The 23,942-nt window shown below is 42.7% G+C and overlaps 1 protein-coding gene across 1 annotated transcript in view; it reads right to left on the bottom strand.

Annotated features, from left to right (window-relative positions):
* Positions 1–3,731: 3,731 nt before the first annotated feature.
* fhdc1 (FH2 domain containing 1) overlaps positions 3,732–23,942 on the bottom strand; it is a 56,324-nt gene continuing 36,113 nt past the window's right edge. Inside the window, exons 6-12 of the mRNA XM_064926002.1 lie at positions 23,246–23,346; positions 18,304–18,374; positions 17,910–18,017; positions 14,187–14,257; positions 10,656–10,773; positions 10,039–10,203; positions 3,732–9,778 (exon numbers count right to left, since the gene is read on the bottom strand). Coding sequence (XP_064782074.1) covers positions 7,478–9,778; positions 10,039–10,203; positions 10,656–10,773; positions 14,187–14,257; positions 17,910–18,017; positions 18,304–18,374; positions 23,246–23,346 — 2,935 coding nt within the window. The 3' untranslated portion in view covers positions 3,732–7,477. The remainder of the gene's footprint in view (positions 9,779–10,038; positions 10,204–10,655; positions 10,774–14,186; positions 14,258–17,909; positions 18,018–18,303; positions 18,375–23,245; positions 23,347–23,942) is intronic.

Genomic DNA, 23,942 nt, shown 5'->3' with positions numbered 1-23,942 from the left:
AAAATGATTCAATTGTTTTTTCCCCTCATCTACATACAATACCCCATAATGACAAAGCAAAAAGAGGTTTTCAGAACAAATGAAAAAAAGAGAAATATCACATTTACATAAGTATTCAGACACTTTACTCAGTACTTTTTTGAAGCACCTTTGGCAGCAATTACAGCCTTGAGTCTTCTTGGGTATGAAACTTTAATCTGTTTGAACCCCAGGAAGAGTAGCTGCTGCCTTGGCAGCAGCTAATGGGGATCCCTAATGAATTCAAATACAAGCTTGGCACAACTGTATTTGGGGAGTTTCTCCCATTCTTCTCTGCAGATCCTCTCAAGCTCTGTCAGGTTGGATGGGAAGTGTCGTTGCACAACTATTTTCAAGTCTCTCCAGAGATGTTCAATCACATTCAAGTTTGGGCTCTGGCTGAGCCACTCAAGGACATGCAGAGACTCGATCCGAAGCCACTCCTAGGTTGTCTTGGCTGTGTGTTTAGGGTCGTTGTTGGAAGGTGAACCTTCACCCCAGTTTGGAGGTCCTGAGCGCTCTGGAGCAGGTTTTCATCAAAGATTTCTCTGTACTTTTCTCCGTTCTTTCCCTCGATCCTGACTGGTCTCCCCGTCCCTGCCGCTGAAAAACATCCCCACAGCATGATGCTGTCAGCACCATGCTTCACCGTAGGGATGGTGCCAGGTTTCCTCCAGACGCAACGCTTGGCATTCAGGCTAAAGAGTTCAATCTTGTTTTCTTCAAACCAGAGAATCTTGTTTCTCATGGTCTGAGAGTCTTTAGGTGCCTTTTGGCAATCTCCAAGCGGGCTGTCATGTGCCTTTAACTGAGGAGTGGTTCTGTCTGGCCACTCTACCATAAAGGCCTGATTGGTGGAGTGCTGCAGAGATGGTTGTCCTTCTGGAAGGTTATCCCATCTTCATAGAGGAACTCTGGAGCACTATCAGTGACCATTGGGTTCTTGGTCACCTCCCTGACCAAAGCCCTTCGACCCCGATTGCGCAGTTGGGCTGGGCGACCAGCTCTAGGCAGAGTCTTGGTGGTTCCAAAGCTCTTCCATTTAAGAATGATGGAGGCCACCGTGTTCTTGGAGACCTTCAATGCTGCAGAAATGTTTTTGTACCCTTCCCCAGATCTGTGCATATACACAATCCTTTTTCAGAGCACTATGGGCAATTCCTTCAACCTCATGGCTTGGTTTCTTGCTCTGACATGCACTGTCAACTGTGGGACCTTATATAGACAGGTGTGTTCCTTTCCAAATCATGTCCAACCAAGTGAATTTACCACAGGTGGACTCCAATCAAGTTGTAGAAACATCTCAATGATGATCAATGGAAACGGGATGCACCTGAGCTCAATTCTGAGCCTCATAGCAAAGGGTCTGAATACTTATGTAAATACAGTATTTTTGTTTTTTATTTATAATACATTTGCAAACATTTCTAAAAACCTGTTTTCGCTTAGTCATTATGGGGTATTGTGTGTAGATTGATGATGACAAATATTTCATGTAATGTTTAATTCATAATCCATTTGAGAATAAGGTTGTAACGTAACAAAATGTGGAAAAAGTCAATGGATCTGAATACTTTCTGAATGCACTGTGTAGTCAATAGGTCCAAAGCTGACTTTAGATAAGGTACATGGCACAACACTTCCACTCACTGGTGGCCCAAAGAAATTAACTCAAAGCCACGCCCCCACTAAACCTCTCTTCCAATATAATTTCAGTGTGCCTTGCCTTTTCGAGTGAATTTGTTCATATTCAGTCCTGCGGCCTTCACCAAGTGAGTTCCTAGGCGAATGTTATCATTAAAATGTTACTTTTTATGACAAGGCCTTATTTTGCAGGCCTGAAAAATTCTGGTAACTACAGATTTCCTGCTTATTCCCTCCCAACCGGGATTCCTCGAAAACCTGGGCATTTTGGGAAAGTTACTCGAATTTTGCAACCCTACCTGCAAATCACATTCTGCTGGCTTGGAAAGGGATGCGTAATTCCTATCAGATTCCAGCCAAATTAGGATACCCAGCATTTTCTATTTTCCCACAACCTGTATTCAGAATGATAACGTAATGAGGAGACTACCTAAACCATTGAAACTGGAACAACCATTTCAGTAACGGGTGCAAAAAATCCTACTGATTACATTAGTTTAGAAAAATAAGTTATTTATTTTTGTGTAGCATAAGATTACTCAATCAATCTTCGTTAATGAAAAATCACAGATATTCAAAACATTTCGAAAAAATCTATCTGCATTAGAGCATGCTGGGAAATAATTGTATTATAATGATTATAGTTCAAATGTGTATTTTAGGGTACTACCACATTGACAAAGTCATTAGTTCCTTTTGAGAATACATTATTGTACCCTGTGGTGGGTATTGAGGGTACACAAAATACAGAACGTTTGTATCTTTGAAAAAACAGAAAAGTAGCTTCACAGTAGAGTGGGATGATTGCATATTTTATATTCAAAATATAGGGTACAAAAATGTACCATTATACTAGGTTATCTGCACATGTACCCTAAAAGGTACTGAACAGTACCATGTGAGTGTCACGCCCTGGCCATATATATGCTCTTATTCTCTATTTTGGTTAGGCCATGGTGTGACTTGGGTGGGCATTCTATGTTCATTTTCTATGTTTTGTTTTTCTTTGTTGTTTGGCCAGGTGTGGTTCTCAATCAGAGGCAGCTGTCTATCGTTGTCTCTGATTGAGAACCATACTTAGGTAACCTTTTCCCACCTGAGTTTTGTGGGTAGTTGCTTTCTGTTTTTGTGTCTGTACCAGACAGAACTGTTTCGGTTGTGCGCGTTGTTGTTTTGTTAATCAGTGTTCAGTTCCATTAATAAAAGGATGAACAGGTACCACGCTGCACTTTGGTCCTCACCTTCTTCCACCAACAGCCGTTACAGTGAGATTATTATGTGTACCTCTCTTATTATGTTTACCCCAGTGAACAATTTGTACCCTAACCGTAGCCTTATTATATCATTGTTTTAGTAGCTAACCCGGACGACGTTGTGTGCGCCACTTCATCACCACCGTGCAACTCGGGAGGCACATCTATAATAATTTTTCCAGAAACGTAAAAGATTTTACCACTGATATGTGACAGAGCTGTGAATTCAGGAGATGCTAATAGATGACTTAAAGGGGTAGTTCTCCCAAAACGTTGGCCAACATTTTCATGTTGTAAAGACTAGGGGCGCGATTAGCAGTATGGAACGTTCAGATAGAAATAGTAGAATATGTAGAACAAACATGCATCTCTAACATGTAGAATATGGCATCACATCTCTATTCATGGCATTTCTATCTTCAACGTTCGAGAAGGATTCGCAACTGAACATTGCCCAGCTGGCCATATTCCACGTCACGATTGGTTACTCTCCCTTTAATTAATACAACAGATGAGAGAAAGGGTGTTAAATGTCTAGCACGCTGTAGCGCAGCCCTCAGTGCGTCTGCTTAGAACAGCCCCCTGTAGAATGCATACAAAAACCAATATGATTCACGCAGTTTCAGATTCACATAAATGTCCATTTCGGGAAAAGGCTGAGAAGGATGGAGAAAAAAGCTTCACGGCTTCAAAGTGACACAGCATCGGATGATTTTATTGATTTTGTTTAACATTTTTTTAAATGATCAGTGCTGTAGAATAACATTCTAATATTCAGTCTTGTGTAGTTTAGTGATTACAGTAATTTCCTCCATGTAGAAGTTTGAGTTTATTAACATCAAAGACAGTGACTTGGAGAAGAAGGCGGCAAAGCAGAACCAAGGCAATTAAGTGGAGCAGCTGTATAGAGCGGTGGGAATTCCAGCTAAGACATGCGTAGTCTGGTCCTCATAAAGAATCACATTAAAACAGTAAAAAACACCAAGCCTGGTCCTGGATCTGTTTGTGCCATCAGGCCTTGACAACAACCATATTGTTGGCTATAGAGCACAAACAGATCTGGGATCAGGCAAGAAAACATTCCTCCTTGCTTTCAGTTCCACCATCACCTAGGTCCTAAGGAATCCATGCCAATAGCTCACACTGTAATTTAAGGTTAACATTTGAAAGTGAACATGAACTGTAGCCTACTGTGGATGAAGTCACTATTGTGTGCGTGCAACTTCTCGAGTTGGCTTGAAAAACCACCAACATCAATCAATCAATGGGAAAATATTAATCGCCACCATTTGGTTTGGGTTGGGCAACATTGGACAAATGTTTCAACATCGTTTTGGGTTGCCAGGCGCTTGCTCTGTCATGATTAGGAGTTGGGCCTAAGTTTAGAAAGGCTAAGGCTATTAGTCAGACAGACCACTGCTAGTGTTCAGTCCCACAGCGTCCTGACTGACCTGCTGGACTGTTGTCATGGTTACCACCCCATAACAAGGAAGTGGCAGCAGAGTGGTGGGGGGATGCAAGGGGAGACATTCCGTATTGAAGTCCCACTGTCTTTAGTGGCTCTGACGCAAGACCACCCATTGTCGACATGCCCCTATTAAATGAGCCCGGCAGCAGGAGGCATTGTGCGATAAGATGTGGGAGGCCGCTCTTGTAAAGGGCCATCCTTGTAAAAGACTGGACATTGTGTTAAGTCTGGCGGAGAGGAGATCTGTCATACACTCTAACTGTGACTGTAGATGGGAAAAGAGAGGGAGTGAGAGGAGCATTGTGCCTCGCTCTTTAGCCATAAGACATGTCGTAGGCCAGTGTCCCAAATATAACACACTACTTTTGATCAGAGCCCTATAGGGTGCCATTTGAGACACAGCCCGTCTGGGCTGACGTATGGCCTTTGGGTCTTTTGTGACATTAACTGCCTCCCTTCATTTGCATTGCAGAGAGCAGGGAGATAAAAATATCCTGGCCTACTGCAGGGATGTGGCCTGTAGGATTGATTTAGGCTTGCTCTGAGAGTTACAGACAGAAATGGTACAACAGCTGTATGGAGAGTACAGTAGATTGAACTTGTTGATTCAAGACCAGTTGAATTGAGCGTCTCAGTGTTTGGTCTGTGAACAACGATGCTGTTCATTGTGACAATTTCAAGAGAGGAAAAAGTCTGGTTAAGCATTTCCTCTCACCTTCACTACTTCCAAGCCTCCACATACAGTTTGCTACATGTAAACATATTGCAAGCTCTACGTATAATACAAAATAGTATGTCTTTACACTATGTACACAGAGTGTATAGCTAATCGGCTAAGCCCGTGATTTGTAATATCCATTCTAATTCATTCAGTGCAATGGAATGTAGGGAGGATTTCTACTCTTATTTACAATTCAGGAGACACTACTGATGATGGGGCGGCTACATCAAGCTTCAAGTTAATGCACTCTAGTTGTTGTTATTTAAGTCAATGGCACAATGCTGTTTCAAAGGCAAGTGGTGTGACAAGCTGGCCTAGTTCCAGATCTGTTTGTGCTGGCTTGCCAATGACCATAGGAGTGGACAAGACAGCACAAACGGGTCAGTCTAGTGAGGAGCAATTTCAGGGCTGAAGAATCTACGGTATTACTTGAATCACGACCATTGGCGGTCAAGGAACACAATTACGCAAAGTCATGTAGTACAAAAATCAGATGACAACATTCACAGTAGAAAAGTCAAGGATTATAAAGACGATTATTGTGACAAAACACGGAGACAAACAACACCATGTTGGGTGTTACTTCAGTCTGAAGAGCTACATGTTCAATGCTGTTTTTCATAGCATTAGCGTTCGTCTAGGTATAGCATATAGCAGGAAAAATATTTCCTTTGTGTGCACGTCTACTCAATGCTAGAATGGAGGTGTTTATCGAGAGCATTTAGAAACATTGCTTGTGATTGATACATAAATACAAATGTCAAAAGTACCACAAGTACATGAAAATACATTGCATGACCAAGTACATGTTGTACTGTATTCTAAGAGGTAAAGGTAAAACTTTACAGTGGAATCCTACCAAAGGACTAACTGGAGTATCATAAACAGAGGATAATGGCTCAATAACTTTCTGTACTTGCTAATAGTAACAGTTAATGCACTTGATACAGTACACAATAGGATACCTGATTCAATCAAACCCTGACAACCAGGTTTCCAAAACAAGTGAAAAACAACATTCTTTATTGACAATTCAAATTTTGTTCAGTTTCCTAATATCTGACTGCACATATTATTTTGTCCAAGACAATGCAGCACATCAGCAATAATGTCTATTTAACTTAACCTCGGAAACCTGGATACCCAGTTGGATTGAATAGGGCCTATGGGCATTTCTTCTGTGTCTTTTTTTTTATACTATATACTATTTCTGCAATGTCAAGTATAACCGAGGTATAACTTCAGTGGAGCAGGAAAGGAACTCAGTGGCCAACTGCTGAGGAGTACAATGACACTGAGAGCAGGGTCTTATTCAGTAGTACAAACGGAAAACCAAATGGTTGTTTCTTATTGGTTTCTCGTGAATAAGGCCCTGAATAGTTATTTTCACTATTGTCCCGCCCATAGTATCTGAGAGGACACTGATTGGACCAGCTCTTTTTTGCCAATCCCAAGTGAACCCTAATGGATCAGACTCACACTAAATCAGTGAAGTGAAGCAATAGAAAAACAGAGTGATATTCAGTGTGGACTCCAGGCTACTGTATAGTATAGCTGTGCAAAGGAAAGTAGAGAACCACATAAATCAAAGATACAATCACAACAGCAGCAAGGCAGCATCTCACAAAGCTCATACCCTGAATGAAGACACTAACATAGTCCCCAAATTGTCAAAGCTAATTAGCAGCATTCAAACATGTTCAGTAGTGGTTTTTCAGTAACACTTCATTTTACAGTCACTGTTTACCAGGTAGTTACCTAGAAAGTACTTGTTAAAATGGTAATTATCTAATAATTGCATAGTAATCACACTTCAGTTTCTACGAGATTCATTGACACACGTGTCTCTATGTACCATTTGGTAACAGTAAATTACCAATAGTGTTGAATTCTTTGAGGTGAGTACCAGAAAAGATTACTACCACATAGTTTTTAAGTAAATACCATGTAAACACCATCTTAAAATGGTCTGTAAAAAAAAAGCATTCTAATTTTTCTTCTATTTTGACATGTCATTATACAGTATTACATAGAGTTTAAGACCACAAAGCAGGCAAAGAAGGCTCCTAGGAAAAAAGGGGGATTTTGCCATTTGTCAGTTCTGTCTCCCCGCGAAGAATGCTCAAAAACAAACGGGGGCTCACGAAAAAAATAATCTTATCTACAGAGAGGTTACATAGAGTGCATTATATATTTTGCAGTTCATATAATACGTTGTGACAGAGCCCTGTACATTGACTTGATATGGATGAGGTGGGATGTCATAGAGTAGCTAATGAAAGAGGACATAAAATGTCCATCTACAGTACGTGGGGAAAACCATAGTACATTTCTTTTTCTCTGGCTCCAATCGAGCTCCACCATATTTGAATACTACTTCCAGGTGGGCTTGATGGTCCTACATGACGTAATGGATTGTACAGATTTCTCGGAGAAGCTGCTGCTCTTGCGTGAGCGCTCGCGGGTGGGCGGCAGTGGGGGGGTGTCGCTACGCTGGGTGCTCGCCCGGCTTGAGGCCTTAACGCTCTGCACCCTCTGCAGACCACCTACTTGGGCCTTCTCCTTCTCCTCCCTCCGGGGTGAATGCTGCCCCCCTTTGGCAGGAGGTGTGCTTGTGGCGGCGGCTGGAGGCCGAGCGGGTACTTGACTCTGGGAGCTGCTGCGGGACCGGAGAGAGGGGCTCCTGGAGGGTGTCGGAGGGTTGGAGAGGGCGAGAGCGAGTTCCTTCTTGGTGGTCCTAGAGGAGGAGGCCACAGTGTTGCGGGCCCAGCCAGGCAGGGTGGCTGATGGGGTTTTGGAGCTGTGGGTAGGTGTTTCGGGAGCACTAGCCTCAGAGGGTGCCCCAACCTGACCTTGGGCCTGGGCAGCCAGGGCTCTCATGGTGGCGCGGCACATCTTTGCCTCTGGCGGTGGCTTGGGCAGGTTCCTCAGCGGTTTGGCGCTGGGCTTGCGGAAGGAGGGCTTTCGTGGGTTGAGGTCACATGCCCAGCCTGAGAGGCCGGTGCTCCCCTGGGATTTGGTCTCCTCTGGGGGCAAGCTGGAGTGGCGGGGGGGCCTACCGATCTTCTCGCCCCGCCCCCTGGCTGGGGTGCTCTTGTCACGGAGAGGCTGCCTGGGTACTGCACCCTCATGGCTCCCGGCTGGTCTCTCCACCCGCCTGGCGTTGCTGCCAGTCCGGCTGAGCTTGGTGATGGGCACCACCTTCCGCATGCCCTGGTTCTCAGTGGTTGTCAACATCCTGACGCTGCGACCCACTCCGCTGTTTTTGGAAACTTTTGACACATTCTTGTTCTTGGAGTGTGTTGGTTTAGGGCTATACCCCTCTACAGCTTTCTCGCCCACCTGCCTACCCTCTGCCGTGTCCCAGCTATCTGTGTCCCCCTCTTCCGTGGTAACGAAGGAGCCGACGGATGGGGCACGTTCGTCTCTGGACTTTGACGCCAACATCTCATTTGTGGAGGCGGAGACGGACTGATCGTTTGTGGATGTGGAATCAAAGTTGGAGTTGGAGGACAGCGAGCTGGGGTCTTGAAGGTTCCCCTGGACGTTGTTGCAGTCAGTGTTTTTTACGTCAGGGACCAATCCTTCCCTCATTAGAGGCGAGCTTTCAATCTCAGAGTAGTCAAGCGCTACGGAGCAGTCAGTTTCTGTGCAGTCTAAGATGTAGAAAACCGGTTTCTTATTGGATACGGAGGGGTCAAGAGGGAGGGTCGTGTCACAGGTGGTTGAGGAGATGGTGCTGCTGTCTTCTTCTTCCTCCTTCTGAAGCGGGCCCACCACAAACTGAGAGGACGCCATATCACCTTCCCACGCCGCGGGCTCTGGCCCTCTTTCCAAACTCTTTGGACAAGGAGGAGGAGTATCCAAAATGAGTGTCTTTGGAGGTTCCCTCTCCCTTTCCAAGTCCGTCACCACCACGTTTTCGTGGTCAACAAAGTGCATGTGATTTGTGTTATTGTTCGGACTTGGGGGGTCAAACGGTTGAATTCCCGGAACTAGCGTGTGCCTCTCCACGCTGACGTTCATGTGTGCCGTGATGCTCGCTCCGGGGTTGGGAGTCTTCTGAAAGACGTTACGGTTGTGACATGAGCGAGGCAGATAGCTCCCCTCGGACACGGTCGTGTAGTTGTTATTATTGTTATACGGTTCCTCATTGACATTAAAGCCTGTGGAAGAGTACATGGCCAAGGGGCTGATGGGCTCTGTCTCGGCCCGGTGTGACGTGGCCAGCACTTGCCGCCCATTTCCCAGCTCGCGGTTATCGTCCTGGGACACAAGCCAGGGGGCGGTTCTCCGTTGAAGGGTGCGGCCGGAGCGTGGCAGGCTGTTGAACTTGTTAGCATAGTCTGCTGGCAGCGCCGCGCCACTGCCGAACAGCTCCAGATAGCCATGAAGCTCGCGGTCGGCCATGGAGGCCACAGTGTGGCGGTGGCGACGGGCGCTGGCTGAACGACCCAGGGGGCTGTGGGGGCTGGCGGGACGCTGCTGGAGGAAGTCAAGTAGGCCCTCCTTGGTGAGCATGTCCACGTCGTTCTCGCTGCTGCTGCGGCCAAAACCTCCGTTACCAGCGACAGCACCCTGCTGCTGGTCAGCATTCCAGGCAAAGCGCTTCTCCTCCAGCTCTCTGAGACGCCGCTGCCTGGCCATCTCCTTCAGCTCCCGCTCCAGGTTATCCTGACAGAGACAGCGAAAGGACGGGCTAATTAATAACATTTTGTGTACAGTGCCTTCAGGAAAGTATTCAGACCCCTTGACTTCTTCCACATTTTGTTATATGTTTACATACACCTACATCAGTATGTTCTTTTAAAGAGTTTATAATTTTTTGTTACTTCAGGAAATGCAATGCAGGATAACGTGAGTTACTTATCTGAAACTACATAGTAGAGTCTTAAAAGATTTGAATAGAAATGTTTAAAGAAAAAACACTTCACCTTGACAGCCTTTTTGAACTTGAGACAGAAGTCCTGGAAGATGCGGAAGCACTCGTCCAGCATGAAGGTGTCCTTGTCTTCACAGAAGAAGTCAATAAGCGCATTTCCCTCCTTCCGCAGGTCCAGCCTGCGCCTCTTCAGATCTTGTAGGGTCCTTGTGGAGCTCTGTTGGGGATGACAGACAATGGATGACAGACACATAGATTAGATATATAAAGAACAAAACAAATTTGAACATAATATTACCATCAAAATATACCAAAAACAGGGGGCTTGGTGATACTGTATATCAGGGATGTAGGACAGTATGAATGGTAAGCACTTATCAACATGCAAAATACATATGGACTCATATTGGCCCATATTTGTTATGCTTATGGGGTGTTCTTCCAATTGAGATCATGGTGGTAAGTTATCTGATATACATTTATTTGTCTACTATATGTACAGACACACATCACATGACATTGAAGTCATGTTACAAAGTTACAGTCACCCTAGGACCCGTTTTGATATCACAACTGGCTAAGGATGCCTTCACTGTGTGCCGCCCTCATGCGCCGTAATCAGCACAGAGTAGAATTCCCTAATTAGATTCTGACTGAATGTGCTCCCACCTGCAGGAAGGGGTCCAGCTGCTCCAGGAGCTCTGGGTCACTCTGGACCTTCTCCTCCAAGGATCTGGTCCTGACGTAGAGAGACGAGAACTCCAACTCGATGTTTTCCACTGATATTCTGCGGGGATATGCAAATCATCCAAAGCCTGTTAAAATACATTGTGTGGCTCAGTTGGTAGAGCGTGGCTCTCACAACGTCAGGGTTGTGTGTTTGGGACCACCTAAAAAATGGGCTCCCGAGTGGCTCCCGAGTTCCACCATAATTTGCAAATAAATTCATTAAAAATCCTACAATGTGATTTTCTGGATTTTTTCTCTCATTTTGTCTGTCATTGTTGAAGTGTACCTATGATGGAAATTACAGGCCTCTCTCATCTTTTTAAGTGGGAGAACTTGCACAATTGGTGGCTGACTAAATACTTTTTTGCCCCACTGTATATATTATAATTAATGTGAATAGTTTAAGATTCTGAAACTTTGTCTACTGCTGTAGCAGATGGCTATGTCAGCATTGTAAAATGTGACTTTGTATTCCTGAGACTTGAAGTACTGCTGACCCTGAACCCAGAAATGCCTTGGCTTGTATTGGTCAGTGGTATTGGTGGTGCTTTAGAAATTGCTATGTTGTGGTTCACTGTGGCAGAAGTGGACCATGTTACACTGTATGGCACTTGTCTATATCTACAGTGCATTTGATAATGGTGAAGGCACGACAGTTAGAGAGGCTGGAAGTAAGGATGATGTGTTAGCATATCCACAGTGGAGCATGAACTGTTGGCACACCAGGAGAGAGGGAGAGCTGAACTATAGCATGCAGAGGTGACCTTGTAAAAGAGCTTGACAGCCACAGGGAAGATAATGCATCATAAACAGTGCAGTATACTGCCAGAGCCATTGGGAGCTTAAATTAATTTGAAATTCAACTCAAGGCGTTAGTAGGGATCTGTGATTTCATTCATTGCTGCTGTTATTCTAGCCAATAATCAACCTCTTCATTTGATTGCATTTAAACTATGAGCATGTATTGTACCATATATTTTTTCTATTGCGTTAAAGCTGCAGTCTGCGATACATAAAACAGCAAAGTGGTCACCTCGCCACTTGGTAAACAGCTGAGGTATGCGGCTGGAGAAATGTAACCAGACTTAAAGATGCAGTCTTATTAAAGCCGCAGTCTGCAGTACAGAGAACAATAAACAGGACACCCCACCACTTGTTTAGGTAAACGGCTAAGGGATTGGGGTGGGGCTGCAGAAATGTTACTAGACTGCAGCATTAAGCACAAATCATCATCCAGTAGTAGTCATATAAAGGCAACATATACAGATATGTCTAATGGAGGGAAATAATCATGCTAATGCTCTCTAAGAGCAGTGGCTGAAGCAAGAACCTAAAAGCTACAGTTGTGGTCAAAAGTTTTGAGAACGTCACAAATATTAATTTTCCCAAAGTCTGCTGCCTCAGTTTGTATGATGGCAATTTGCATATACTCCATAATGTTATGAAGAGTGATCAGATGAATTGCAAAGTCCCTCTTTGCAATGAACTGAATCCCCCAAAAACATTTCCACTGCATTTCAGCCTTGCCACAAAAGGACCAGCTGACGTCATGTCAGTGATTCTTTCATTAACACAGGTGTGATTGTTGACAAGGACAAGGCTGGAGAATACTCTGTCATGCTGATTGAGTTTGGATAACAGACTGGAAGCTTCAAAAGGAGGGTGGTGCTTGGAATCATTGTTCTTCCTCATTCAACCATGGTTAACTGCAAGGGAACACGTACCGGCATCATTGCTTTGCACAAAAAGGGATTCACAGGCAAGGATATTGCTGCCAGTAAGATTGCACCTAAATCAACCATTTATCGGATCATCAAGAACTTCAAGGAGAGCGGTTCAATTCTTGTGAAGAAGGCCTCAGGGCACCCAAGAAAGTCCAGCAAGCGCCAGGACCGTCTCCTAATGTTGATTCAGCTGTGGGATCGCGGCACCACCAGTACAGGGCTTGCTCAGGAATGGCAGCAGGCAGGTGTGAGTGCATCTGCACGCACAGTGAGGGGAAGACTTTAGGAGGATGGCCTGGTATCAAGAAGGGTAGCAAAGAAGCCACTTCTCTTCAGGAAAAACATCAGGGACAGACTGATATTCTGCAAAAGGTACAGGGATTGGACTGCTGAGGACTGGGGTAAGGTCATTTTCTCTGATGAATCCCCTTACCGATTGTTTGGGGCATCTGGAAAAAAGCTTGTCCGGAGAAGACAAGGTGAGCGCTACCATCAGTCCTGTGTCATGCAAACAGTAAAGCATCCTGAGAACATTCATGTGTGGGTGGGTGGGCTCACTCACAATTTTGCCTAAGAACACAGCCATTAAATGTAAATGTAATGAATAAAGAATGGTACCAACACATCCTCCGAGAGCAACTTCTCCCAACCATACAGGAACAGTTTGGTGACAAACAATGCCTTTTCCAGCATGATGGAGCACCTTGCCATAAGGCAAAAGTGATAACTAAGTGGCTCGGGGAACAAAACACCGATATTTTGGGTCCATGGCCAGGAAACTCCCCAGACCTTAATCCCATTGAGAACTTGTAGTCAATCCTCAAGAGGCGGGTAGACAAACAAAACCCACAAATTCTGACAAACTCCAAGCATCGATTATGCAAGAATGGGCTGCCATCAGTGAGGATGTGGCCCAGAAGTTTATTGACAGCATGCCAGGGCAGATTGCAGAGATCTTGAAAAAGAAGGGTCAACACTGCAAATATTGACTCTTTTCATCAACTTCATGTAATTGTCAATAAAATCCTTTGACACTTATGAAATGCCTGTAATTATACTTCAGTATTCCATAGTAACATCTGACAAAAATATCTAAAGACACTGAAGCAGAAAACTTTGTGAAAATGTATATTTGTGTCATTCTCAAAACTTTTCGCCACTACTGCACACATACCACAGGAACTGAGTTAGTGATCTTGATTGTGAAAAGAGACACATAAGTCCTTATACGGTATAGGGCATCCATAGATAATGGGTATGAAATTGACTGGGATTCTTCTAGGTGAACTAGTTGTAAGACTCTTGTCAAAGGATAGCAGTGCAAATGCTGCGTTCTTGACATGTCAGAGTGTTCGGAAATAAAACGTGCAAACTCTGAGCATTAAGTTGAATCTATTCACGTGCTTTGAAGTCGTTGAAAATGCCCATTGACTAACAGCGAACTAGGTGCGTCAACCATGAACTGCAGTTATTATGCTCACAAACAAATTACAGTGTTCAAAAACAGTATAAATAGATTGCGTTTGATAAATAATGTACAGTTGTTGCATTTAACTGTTGAGAATGCTGTTCTCCAAGTAATTTCCTCAATAGGTGACGTCGTAGTTCAGCATGTCGAAGAAGTTGCGGCACATAGTTGACACCCGAGTGTCCTACTTTACAGAAATTATGAGTTGGAGGGCTGTTCAAATGGCTTTTTCCCAGTTTGTAAGTTTCCGACATCATGAAGATCGCAAGGAATTTTTACCTGGAAGCGCTCTGGATGTCCTGCAGTTTCTCAGGGAACTTCAGCAGCTTCTCGTCCTTCTTCTGTGCCTCCTGAGTAGATAGGAAGGAATTATTATTACATGTTATGTACACCCATATCCCCCTTGTAATTTCCAATCTGTTTAATAAAGCTTGAAAATACATAAGGACTCCTTAAAAAAGAAAAACACACAAACATCTGCCATCCTTTTTGCAATATTCAAAATTTCTCTAATTTGGCCTCTGTTTACTCCAACATCAATGTCATGGAATATTTACTAGTGACATCTTCTCTGCTGTTGAAAGGGCATCTGTGGAAAGCCTCTCCTTATTCTGTGTCAAAAAATACATATTTACACATCTCAAATTCTAACAAACGAATTCAAACAAACTACTGAATTCTGACCCACTGGGCACACCACGTCATTTAAACGTGGAAATGTTGGTCATATTTGGATGAGATGTTGATCAATAATATCTAAACCTTTATTCACCCACTCAAAAAGACAGCCTGAAGTTTGTTGAATTCCTAATGTGTCACTACCTTCAAAAGCAAAACCAAATTCCAATGAAAAAAACAATGTTGGATGTTTGGTTTAGTTGTCATCTAAACGTGTTATCACTGCAATTTCCATCATAACAAACAAACAACAAAATTCAACAAAATTCAAATGGGAATGCAATGTCAGACATTTTGCATCCATACACTGAATATACCAAACATTAGGAATACCTTCAACAAGGGATGTTTTATATACTCAGTGTTGTATATATACTAAATACAACAACTTAATGTGTTCTCACTGTTTCATCTAATAACAAAACCAATATATAGCTGTGAGCAGCAATGAACAGTGTTCACAGGATGACAGAAAGGACACAAGATCAGTTGGATAGCAAAGCAAGCACTCTATCATGTAACTATATTCCTTTATGTGCAATTAGTGAAAGCATTACTATGTTTATCTCTCAATACCACAAGGATGACTCAAGTGAAGTTTAGTCTAGTTGGTTGGTTATCTTTGAATGCCGCAGGTAATCATTCTTAAAGTCATTACTTCATGCTTTGAGTTTACATTCCAATTCTGGGGGAAATTTGACTAATGGTTTATGTTAAGATTTGTGTTAATTGGTATATTGTGGTCATCTTTCAATTCTGGGCCGACTTTGAATGCAACACCTTATAATTCAAAAATTCATTAGAGTCTATATACCAAGTCTCGAGTCAACCTGACTTAAAAACTAGTTGCTGCATTCAAATATGGCCACACTGTACCTATAGGTGTACTATAGCAAATAAGATAATGCTACAAACACTTTTGAAAATATAATTTTTCAAAAGTATTTGTAGCATTAGCATATGTGCTAACATGCATCTATAGGTACAGAACGGCCATATTTGAATGCAGCAACAATCTTTTCTCAAAAACCATTAAAGACTGATGTAATGAGTCTAAATACAAAATCTGAAGTGAATCTGAATTATGGTTCACAAGAATAAGATCAATGCAGATGATTTTGAGCATTAGCGTTACACATGCAAAGAATGAGTTCAAAGATCAAATTTGGAGTGAATCTGACTTTTATTCCATGACAAGATTCTTTATGAATATTTTAAACATTAGCGTAACTTGGTCAAGGATATCAATGGCAAACTTAACATGGTTCATCATGGTAATGTCTCTGATGAACCTAAACGGTTTCAAGTTGTTAGGCCATTGTGGAGTGGCTTTACAAAGGATTTAAATGGACATGTAAAATCTGATTTATCAACAGCTCAGCCATTCTATTTGAAGTTACTCATGGCCTCTAGTTTCTGTGTGCTTCGCTCTGAACTCTGAACTCCAGGTAGGATTTTAGTTGAGATGACAATAAAAGAACATAGTGCAAGTTATCAATGCTGTTCAATATTCTGCACAGATTATTATAGCAACTGTGAAGAGTTCCACAGACCTGCGACCTTTGCATGCTATTTTGAACATGCACGCTTCCTATGATTACATAATATGACATTTATAGTTACAGTAACCTCAAAACATGGCTCTGGATGTGTTACTCATTTTAAAGTTGAATAAATACTGTTACATTAGTTTGTAAAATAGCCTAACTTTAGGCTATTAACTGTATTCCAAAAGTTATATTTGTAATACAAATATTAACATTTAAAGGGAATGAATCTAATGCTTGGAGAGTTTAATCTGAGCCACTGGCTTAATCCTATTGAATTATATTTTTGGTTTAGTTGGAGACGTGAATACAACATTTCATTTGTTAACTTGTGGACAAGTTAATAGGCAAAAGTGCATCGCAAAAGTGATATTGAAATGTGTTTACACAAACAAAAATCAACATAATATCATAAAACATCAAATCTATAATAATAATAAAAGGCCTAACATAGGCCTAAATAGTATCATTGATGATATATGACTTAACATTTGTTCTGTTAAACCCACCCCTTGAAACTACTTCGATAACAATAGTGAATCTATTTAGTTATTAAGAGATCTCTCAAATATCATTCTCACTATAACAAATTGGTAGTAGTCAGTGACGAATATTAAAGCTAAGCAGAGCTGGGCTTAGTTAAAATCCTGGAAGTACATAGTGCAAGTTATCAATGGTTGGTTATCTTTGAATGCAGCAAATGAATGGCTGTAGATAGATCAACTCTCCAGTAGAAGCTGCTGCCCAGCTTATAGCTTTTTTCTGATAGTTGATATAACATTGAAGATCTGAAGTTGTTTCAAATGTACAAATACAACAAGGTATGTCTATGTTGAAAATTGGTTACCATGATGACAGACATGACAGTGATTCTCCACTAATCTGTCTCTCTGTGTGACTCCTCCAGTGTGTCTCCTCCAGTGTGTATGTGTGTCTTCTTCTGTGTGTGTTGTGCATGTCTTGTTTTTCTCCTCCAATGTGTCTGTCTCCTCCAATGTGTCTGTCTCCTCCAGTGTGTCTGTGTCCTCCAGTGTGTCTGGTTCCTCTAGTGTGTCTGTCTCCTCTAGTGTGTCTGTCTCCTCTAGTGTGTCTGTCTCCTCTAGTGTGTCTGTCTGCTCCAGTGTGTCTGTCTCCTCCAGTGTGTCTGTCTCCTCCAGTGTGTCTGGTTCCTCTAGTGTGTCTGTCTCCTCCAATGTGTCTGTCTCCTCCAATGTGTCTGTCTCCTCCAATGTGTCTGTCTCCTCCAATGTGTCTGTCTCCTCCAGTGTGTCTGGTTCCTCTAGTGTGTCTGTCTCCTCTAGTGTGTCTGTCTCCTCTAGTGTGTCTGTCTCCTCTAGTGTGTCTGTCTCCTCTAGTGTGTCTGTCTCCTCCAGTGTGTCTGTCTCCTCCAGTGTGTCTGGTTCCTCTAGTGTGTCTGTCTCCTCCAATGTGTCTGTCTCCTCCAATGTGTCTGTCTCCTCCAATGTGTCTGTCTCCTCCAGTGTGTCCTCCAGTGTGTCTGTCTCCTCCAGTGTGTCTGGTTCCTCTAGTGTGTCTGTCTCCTCTAGTGTGTCTGTCTCCTCTAGTGTGTCTGTCTCCTCTAGTGTGTCTGTCTCATCCAGTGTGTCTGTCTCCTCCAGTGCATCTATCTCCTCTAGTGTGTCCGTCTCCTCCAGTGTGTCTGTCTCCTCAAGTGTGTCTGTCTCCTCTAGTGTGTCTGTCTCCTCCAGTGTGTCTGTCCCCTCCAGTGTGTGTGTCTCCTTCAGTGTCTCCTCCCATTTCTCTCTGTCAGACTCACCAAAGCCACAAAATGCAGCAGGTTCATGCCCGGTTTGTTGGCCTTGGTGTCAGCCAGCGAGAGGAGCGATGACAGCTTGAAGCCCACGGCGTTGCCTGCGTAACCGCCCTGCGGGACGGGGAGGAGGATAAACAGCAGTGTCATAGTGGTGCCATAAAAACCATTATCCCACCTTAGCCATGGTCATATCAGACAGATAAGGAGAGAGACGAGATACGGGGGGAGAACTAGACAGGTGTCACAGATTGATGGAGAGAGAGACCAAGTGAGTGAGTGCGTGCGTGAGAGAGCGAGAGGGTGAGTGAGTGATTGAGGAGAGAGAAAGAGAGGAAGAGAGAGTGAGGATAGATAAATAGAAAGAGGAAAGTGAGAGATAATGGCATCGTTGGCTTACAGCATTCATGATGTTTCCAGCCTGCAGAACCAGGTGGAGGATGGCGTGTAGTTCCTCACAGGTCATCAGCTCTACAGAGAGAGAGGAGTGAGGGGTCAATACAAACCCATAGCACGCAGAGCATTCAGCAGTAACCTCCATCAGATCTGGGCTTCAAAAAAATAGATTAAAATACTTTATCTGTGCCTAGTTGAGCTTGCCTGGCTTAATAAACTAATATAAAAGTCCCAAAACTGCAAACCCCGCCCATCTGGCACTCCAGGCGGATTCAAGCAAACGCTCAAAGTATTTGAAAATACTTTTCAAGTACTTCATCCCAGGTCTGCCCCCCATCAAACGCCATCACTGGTTGGAATTCACTTCCACCATACACTTCCACTATAACTCAAGCTAGCTTTCAACTGAGATATACAGCTGTATAGAGATGATGTCATAGTTTTAGCATGACTGTAGGCCTATTGATATTTCAAATACTGTACAATACAGCTACTCATTAGGTGTAATGTCGGCCCCCACCAAGAGTCTGATTTCACTAGTAATCACAATCAGGAAGTAGCTTGTCTATGACTTACACTTTGTTTAAATAGAAAATGGACAACAGCGTAACAAAATGCATCATATATGTACATGCACATCCTAGATCAAATTCAATTCATGATGAGATGGAGTAAACACAAAAAACACACACAAAATAACGACGGCTCAAACCAACTTATCCAATGTTGCAGCAACGTGCAGAGCTGTGGATAACACTCCTGGCACATGCCACATAAGGCCCTGTACTGGAGGTCAGGGTTCAATGTCTTCTTTCTGTGTCTCACTGTCTTCCATCCATCTACACCTTCCTAATAAAGCACGCCAAAAAACCTTGCAGCTATAAACTTTTTTGTGTAACATAACGCCGCCCAGAGGCCTAATGTTGATGAAACTATTCTTAATTTTGGCCAAGTGCCCTGCCAAACTGACATCTCAATTCAGCACTGCCACAAAGAGATTGCGGTGCATGGGCTTCCTAAGAGGGAGGCCAATAAAGTGTGGCTGAGGGGTGAGAAGCTGTGACTCAGCTAAAATTACATTGAGCAGCATTCAGCTTAGAGCAGGGGGGGGGTTGGTGTGTCAAATACAGTGGGGAGAACAAGTATTTGATACACTGCCGATTTTGCAGGTTTTCCTACTTCCAAAGCATGTAGAGGTCTGTAATTTTTATCATAGGTACACTTCAACTGTGAGAGATGGAATCTTAAACAAAAATCCAGAAAATCACATTGTATGATTTTTAAGTAATTCATTTGCATTTTATTGCATGACATAAGTATTTGATATCCTGCCAACCAGTAAGAATTCCGGCTCTCACAGACCTGTTAGTTTTTCTTTAAGAAGCCCTCCTGTTCTCCACTCATTACCTGTATTAACTGCACCTGTTTGAACTCATTACCTGTATAAAAGATACCTGTCCACACACTCAATCAAATAGACTCCAACCTCTCCACAATGGCCAAGACCAGAGAGCTGTGTAAGGACATCAGGAATAAGATTGTAGACCTGCACAAGGCTGGGATGGGCTACAGGACAATAGGCAAGCAGCTTGGTCAGAAGGCAACAACTGTTGGTGCAATTATTAGAAAATGGAAGAAGTTCAAGATGACAGTCTTGAGTTAGCTGAAATTCCATATTGTCCAGCGACAGCCCCGAAACCTGAAGGATCTGAAGAAGGTCTGTATGGAGAAGTGGGCCAAAATCCCTACTGCAGTGTGTGCAAACCTGGTCAAAAACTACAGGAAACTTATGATCTCTGTAATTGCAAACAAAGGTTTCTGTACCAAATATTAAGTTCTGCTTTTCTGATGTATCAAATACTTATGTCATGCAATAAAATGCAAATGAATTACTTAACTTCTTGGATATAGGGGCGCTATTTAAATTTTTGGATGAAAAACGTTCCCGTATTAAACAAGATATTTTGTCACGAAAAGATGCTCGACTATGCATATAATTGACAGCTTTGGAAAGAAACACTCTGACATTTCCAAAACTGCAAAGATTGTCTGTGAGTGCCACAGAACTGATGTTACAGAAAAAACCCAGATAAAAATCCAATCAGGAAGTGCCACATTTTTTGAAATCGCCTCATGACAATGACTCCTTATATGGCTGTGAAGGAGCTAGGAGTCAGCTTACGTTTTCCACGTTTTCCCCAAGGTGTCTGCAGCATTGTGAAGGTATTTGTAGGCATATCATTGGAAAATTGACCATAAGAGACTACATCTACCAAGTGGTTGCTTGGTGTCCTCCGTCGCAATTATTGCGTAATCTCCAGCTGCAGTATTTTTCCGTTTGCTTCTGATGAGAAGCCAACTGCCACCACTGATAGATTATCGAATAGATATGTGAAAAACACCTTGAGGATTGATTCTAAACAATGTTTGCCATGTTTCTGTCGATATTATGGAGCTAATTTGGAAAAAAGTTTGGCGTTGTAAGTGACTGCATTTTCCGGTATTTTTCTTAGCCAAACATGATGAACAAAACGGAGCTATTTCGTCTACACAAATAATCTTTTTGGAAAAAATGAACATTTGCTATCTAACTAAGAGTCTCGTCATTGAAAACATCCGATGTTCTTCAAAGGTAAATGATTTTATTTGAATGCTTTTCTTGTTTTGTGAAAATGTTGCCTGCTGAATGCTAGGCTTAATGCTATGCTAGGCTATCAATACTCTTACACAAATGCTTGTGTAGCTTTGGTTGAAAAGCATATTTTGAAAATCTGAGATGACAGTGTTGTTAACAAAAGGCTAAGCTTGTGTTTGAATATATTTATTTCATTTCATTTGCGATTTCCGTGAATAGGAAACGTTGCGTTATGGTAATGAGCTTGAGGCTATGATTAGGCTCCCGGATACGGGATTGCTCGACGCTAGATGTTAAAAATCATACAATGTGATTCCGTCTCTCACAGTGGAAGTGTACCTATGATAATACTTACAGACCTCTACATGCTTTGTAAGTATGAAAACCTGCAAAATAAGCAGTGTATCAAATAGTTGTTCTCCCCACTGTATGTCCCACCATTTATTGGACACTTTGTAAAGCCCCAAATTCGCTGAGAGGTGAAACTCCATGTAAGGACGTTTTACGAATCATTCAAAAACCCTGCGCTATGCCCTAAAAGGCCTCACAATGCAGATTTTACAGCAGCCTACACTCTCAAGACAAGTTTAGCTTACTAAATGTATCAGGGCAAATCATTTGCTAAAGTGGTGCTGCTCTTTAGGCACTACCAAGCTCATTTGAATGTATTAGCTACAGTAGCTGCATACCAACAAATCATGCATAGGCCCACTGTACTACAATAAATGTCAACGTGTTGCATATTTCAGAGCCCAAACAAGTCGACTGTGGATCATATGATTGGTTTCAGACGCTGTGCTTAATATAAGTATAATAACAGTGACACACCGCGGCCATCCGCTGGTGTCAACTGTTTGTCATCAAGGCCTGTTTTGTCCTTTGCAATCATTAACCATTAAACAAATGGTGAACCAAATGAGGTCTACTGTCCCTACTCCCGAAAAAATCTCTAGGTGCACCCATCCACGTCTCTATTTATCTGTAAATACAGTATGTATCTCAGTATCTTTCTATCTCTGTATTTAAATGTCTCTTCATTGCATGAACCTCAATTTCTGTCATTAACCTGAAAACCTCCTCTGCATGAACCCTGCATCCAGGGGTTGGAAACAAAATTATTTTTCAATCATTTAGTTCTGAACAGAAATATACATTTTTTGGTTCCGTTCCACTTTTCTAAACAGGAAAATAAAGTTTTGAAACGGTTCGAACCCAAAAAAAGTACGGGTTTGTATCATTCCTCTCTGTTCCTTTTTAAACCTCTAAAATATATATACATTTAGCTCAACATTACTTTACTTCACCAATCAGTGCAAAATAGAGCAATTTGCTGTGGAGCAGGTAAGCAATTTAATAAGTAAATGAAAGTAGTTAAGAGCCAATTGTATTTTGCCGTAACAGCATAGTAATCATAATGAAAGACAAACACACACTGTGCAGCCAGTCACAGTGTAGGGCACAAGATGCAACTGACATGTTGAGTGTGAGGAAAGAGCGAGAGAGGGTGGCAGAAGCATGCTTTGAAGCACTAAGCATCTTGTTATGATATGCATTATCAGAATTAGGCCAACAGAATTATACCTATGGAGGAGCAGCTTCTATGGAGGAACTTTGAATATCTTTAGCTAGAATTAAAAACATGTATTGCCTTTTTGTAGCTAATCAAACCAACGTAAAACATGAACAATATAGTATCCATAACTAGCATTGAAAAAGTGAATCCATTCTTCTCTAATTAAACATATCTCCCTAATTTCTGAATTATGCTTGTAATGTTGTCAGTAGGCTACAGTAACCTATTCTTCAGAGGGGAGGGGCAGGTAGCCAACATACACACAAACACTGGCAAAGATTTCCAGCTGGCAGGCAGACGCTGGAATAAGTTTCTGAGTGACAATGAGGACTTTGCATAGGCGCTTTGTTATGATTTTTGTCAGGCAGGAAGAAAATGCCCAGAACGTAAAATAACGTTATTAACCGGTTCCCATGCTTTTAAAATAATGGTTTTGTTCCGGAACAATATAGATCACTTTTGTTTTCGGTTCGGGTTCTGTTCGTCAAATGATTCTGTTATTTTCCTGTTTTCTGTTCTGTTCTCTGAACCGGTTCCAACACTTACCTGCATCTACTATATATATTGGTCCCAATACAGAGCCAGCTCAGATGACACTCACGCACCCGTGCACACACTGGGTCCTTGTTACACCTCAGTGCTGCGACTCAGATATCTGGGTCTGCAGTCGATGGTGTGTGGCAGCACCAGCGGGCGGCGGTGGCCGCTAGTGGGGCAGTTTTGTCTCAACATTATTACCTTTGGTGGCCACGCGGATTACATCGATCTCACGGCTCATCACAGCGCAGGATGGAAAGAACTCGTCACGCAGGACCATGGCCTCGATGCGCAACTCGAACCTGGCAGGGGCGACAGAGAACAGGGGGTGTCAGATTCACTGGCACAGGGAACAGAATAGTACAATTTACTATACAACTCCAGGCCCTCAGTTTCGGGGGCCAAAGCACTGCTGGTTTTCATTCTCTCCTAATCAGGTACTGCCTTGATCAGCCTGTTGCATGATGACGAGGAAACCCATGGCCCGGTCCTAAATGACTTTGTGTGACGAATCACACCTGGTCTTAAATATCAACAAGACCAAAGAGATTTGCTTAGACTTCAGGAAGCGTACAACATTTACCTCTGCAACACTTATCAGAGGTCAGAACATAGAGATTGTAGAATAATACAAATATATGGGTGTATACTTTCTCAATTTGAATGTTGACTGTTCTATACTGACTCTGTTTTACAAATCTTTCATTGAGAGTATTTAAACTTTTTGTATTGTTTGTTGGTTGGGCAATGCCACTGTCAGCCAGAGAACTATGCTGAGAAGGATTATCACCACAGCGCACGCAAGGTACTTGGAGTCAAACAGACAGGCCTGGATGAGATCTTTAACATCAGGGCCCTCCGCAAGGCTCACAAAATCATTTTAGACCCAAGCCACCCC

The sequence above is a fragment of the Oncorhynchus masou genome, chromosome 20 (assembly GCF_036934945.1).
Source record: "Oncorhynchus masou masou isolate Uvic2021 chromosome 20, UVic_Omas_1.1, whole genome shotgun sequence".
Taxonomy (NCBI): domain Eukaryota; kingdom Metazoa; phylum Chordata; class Actinopteri; order Salmoniformes; family Salmonidae; genus Oncorhynchus; species Oncorhynchus masou.
The sequence above is the reverse complement of the archived record's forward strand: the minus strand, read 5'-3'. Positions and strand labels throughout refer to the sequence as shown.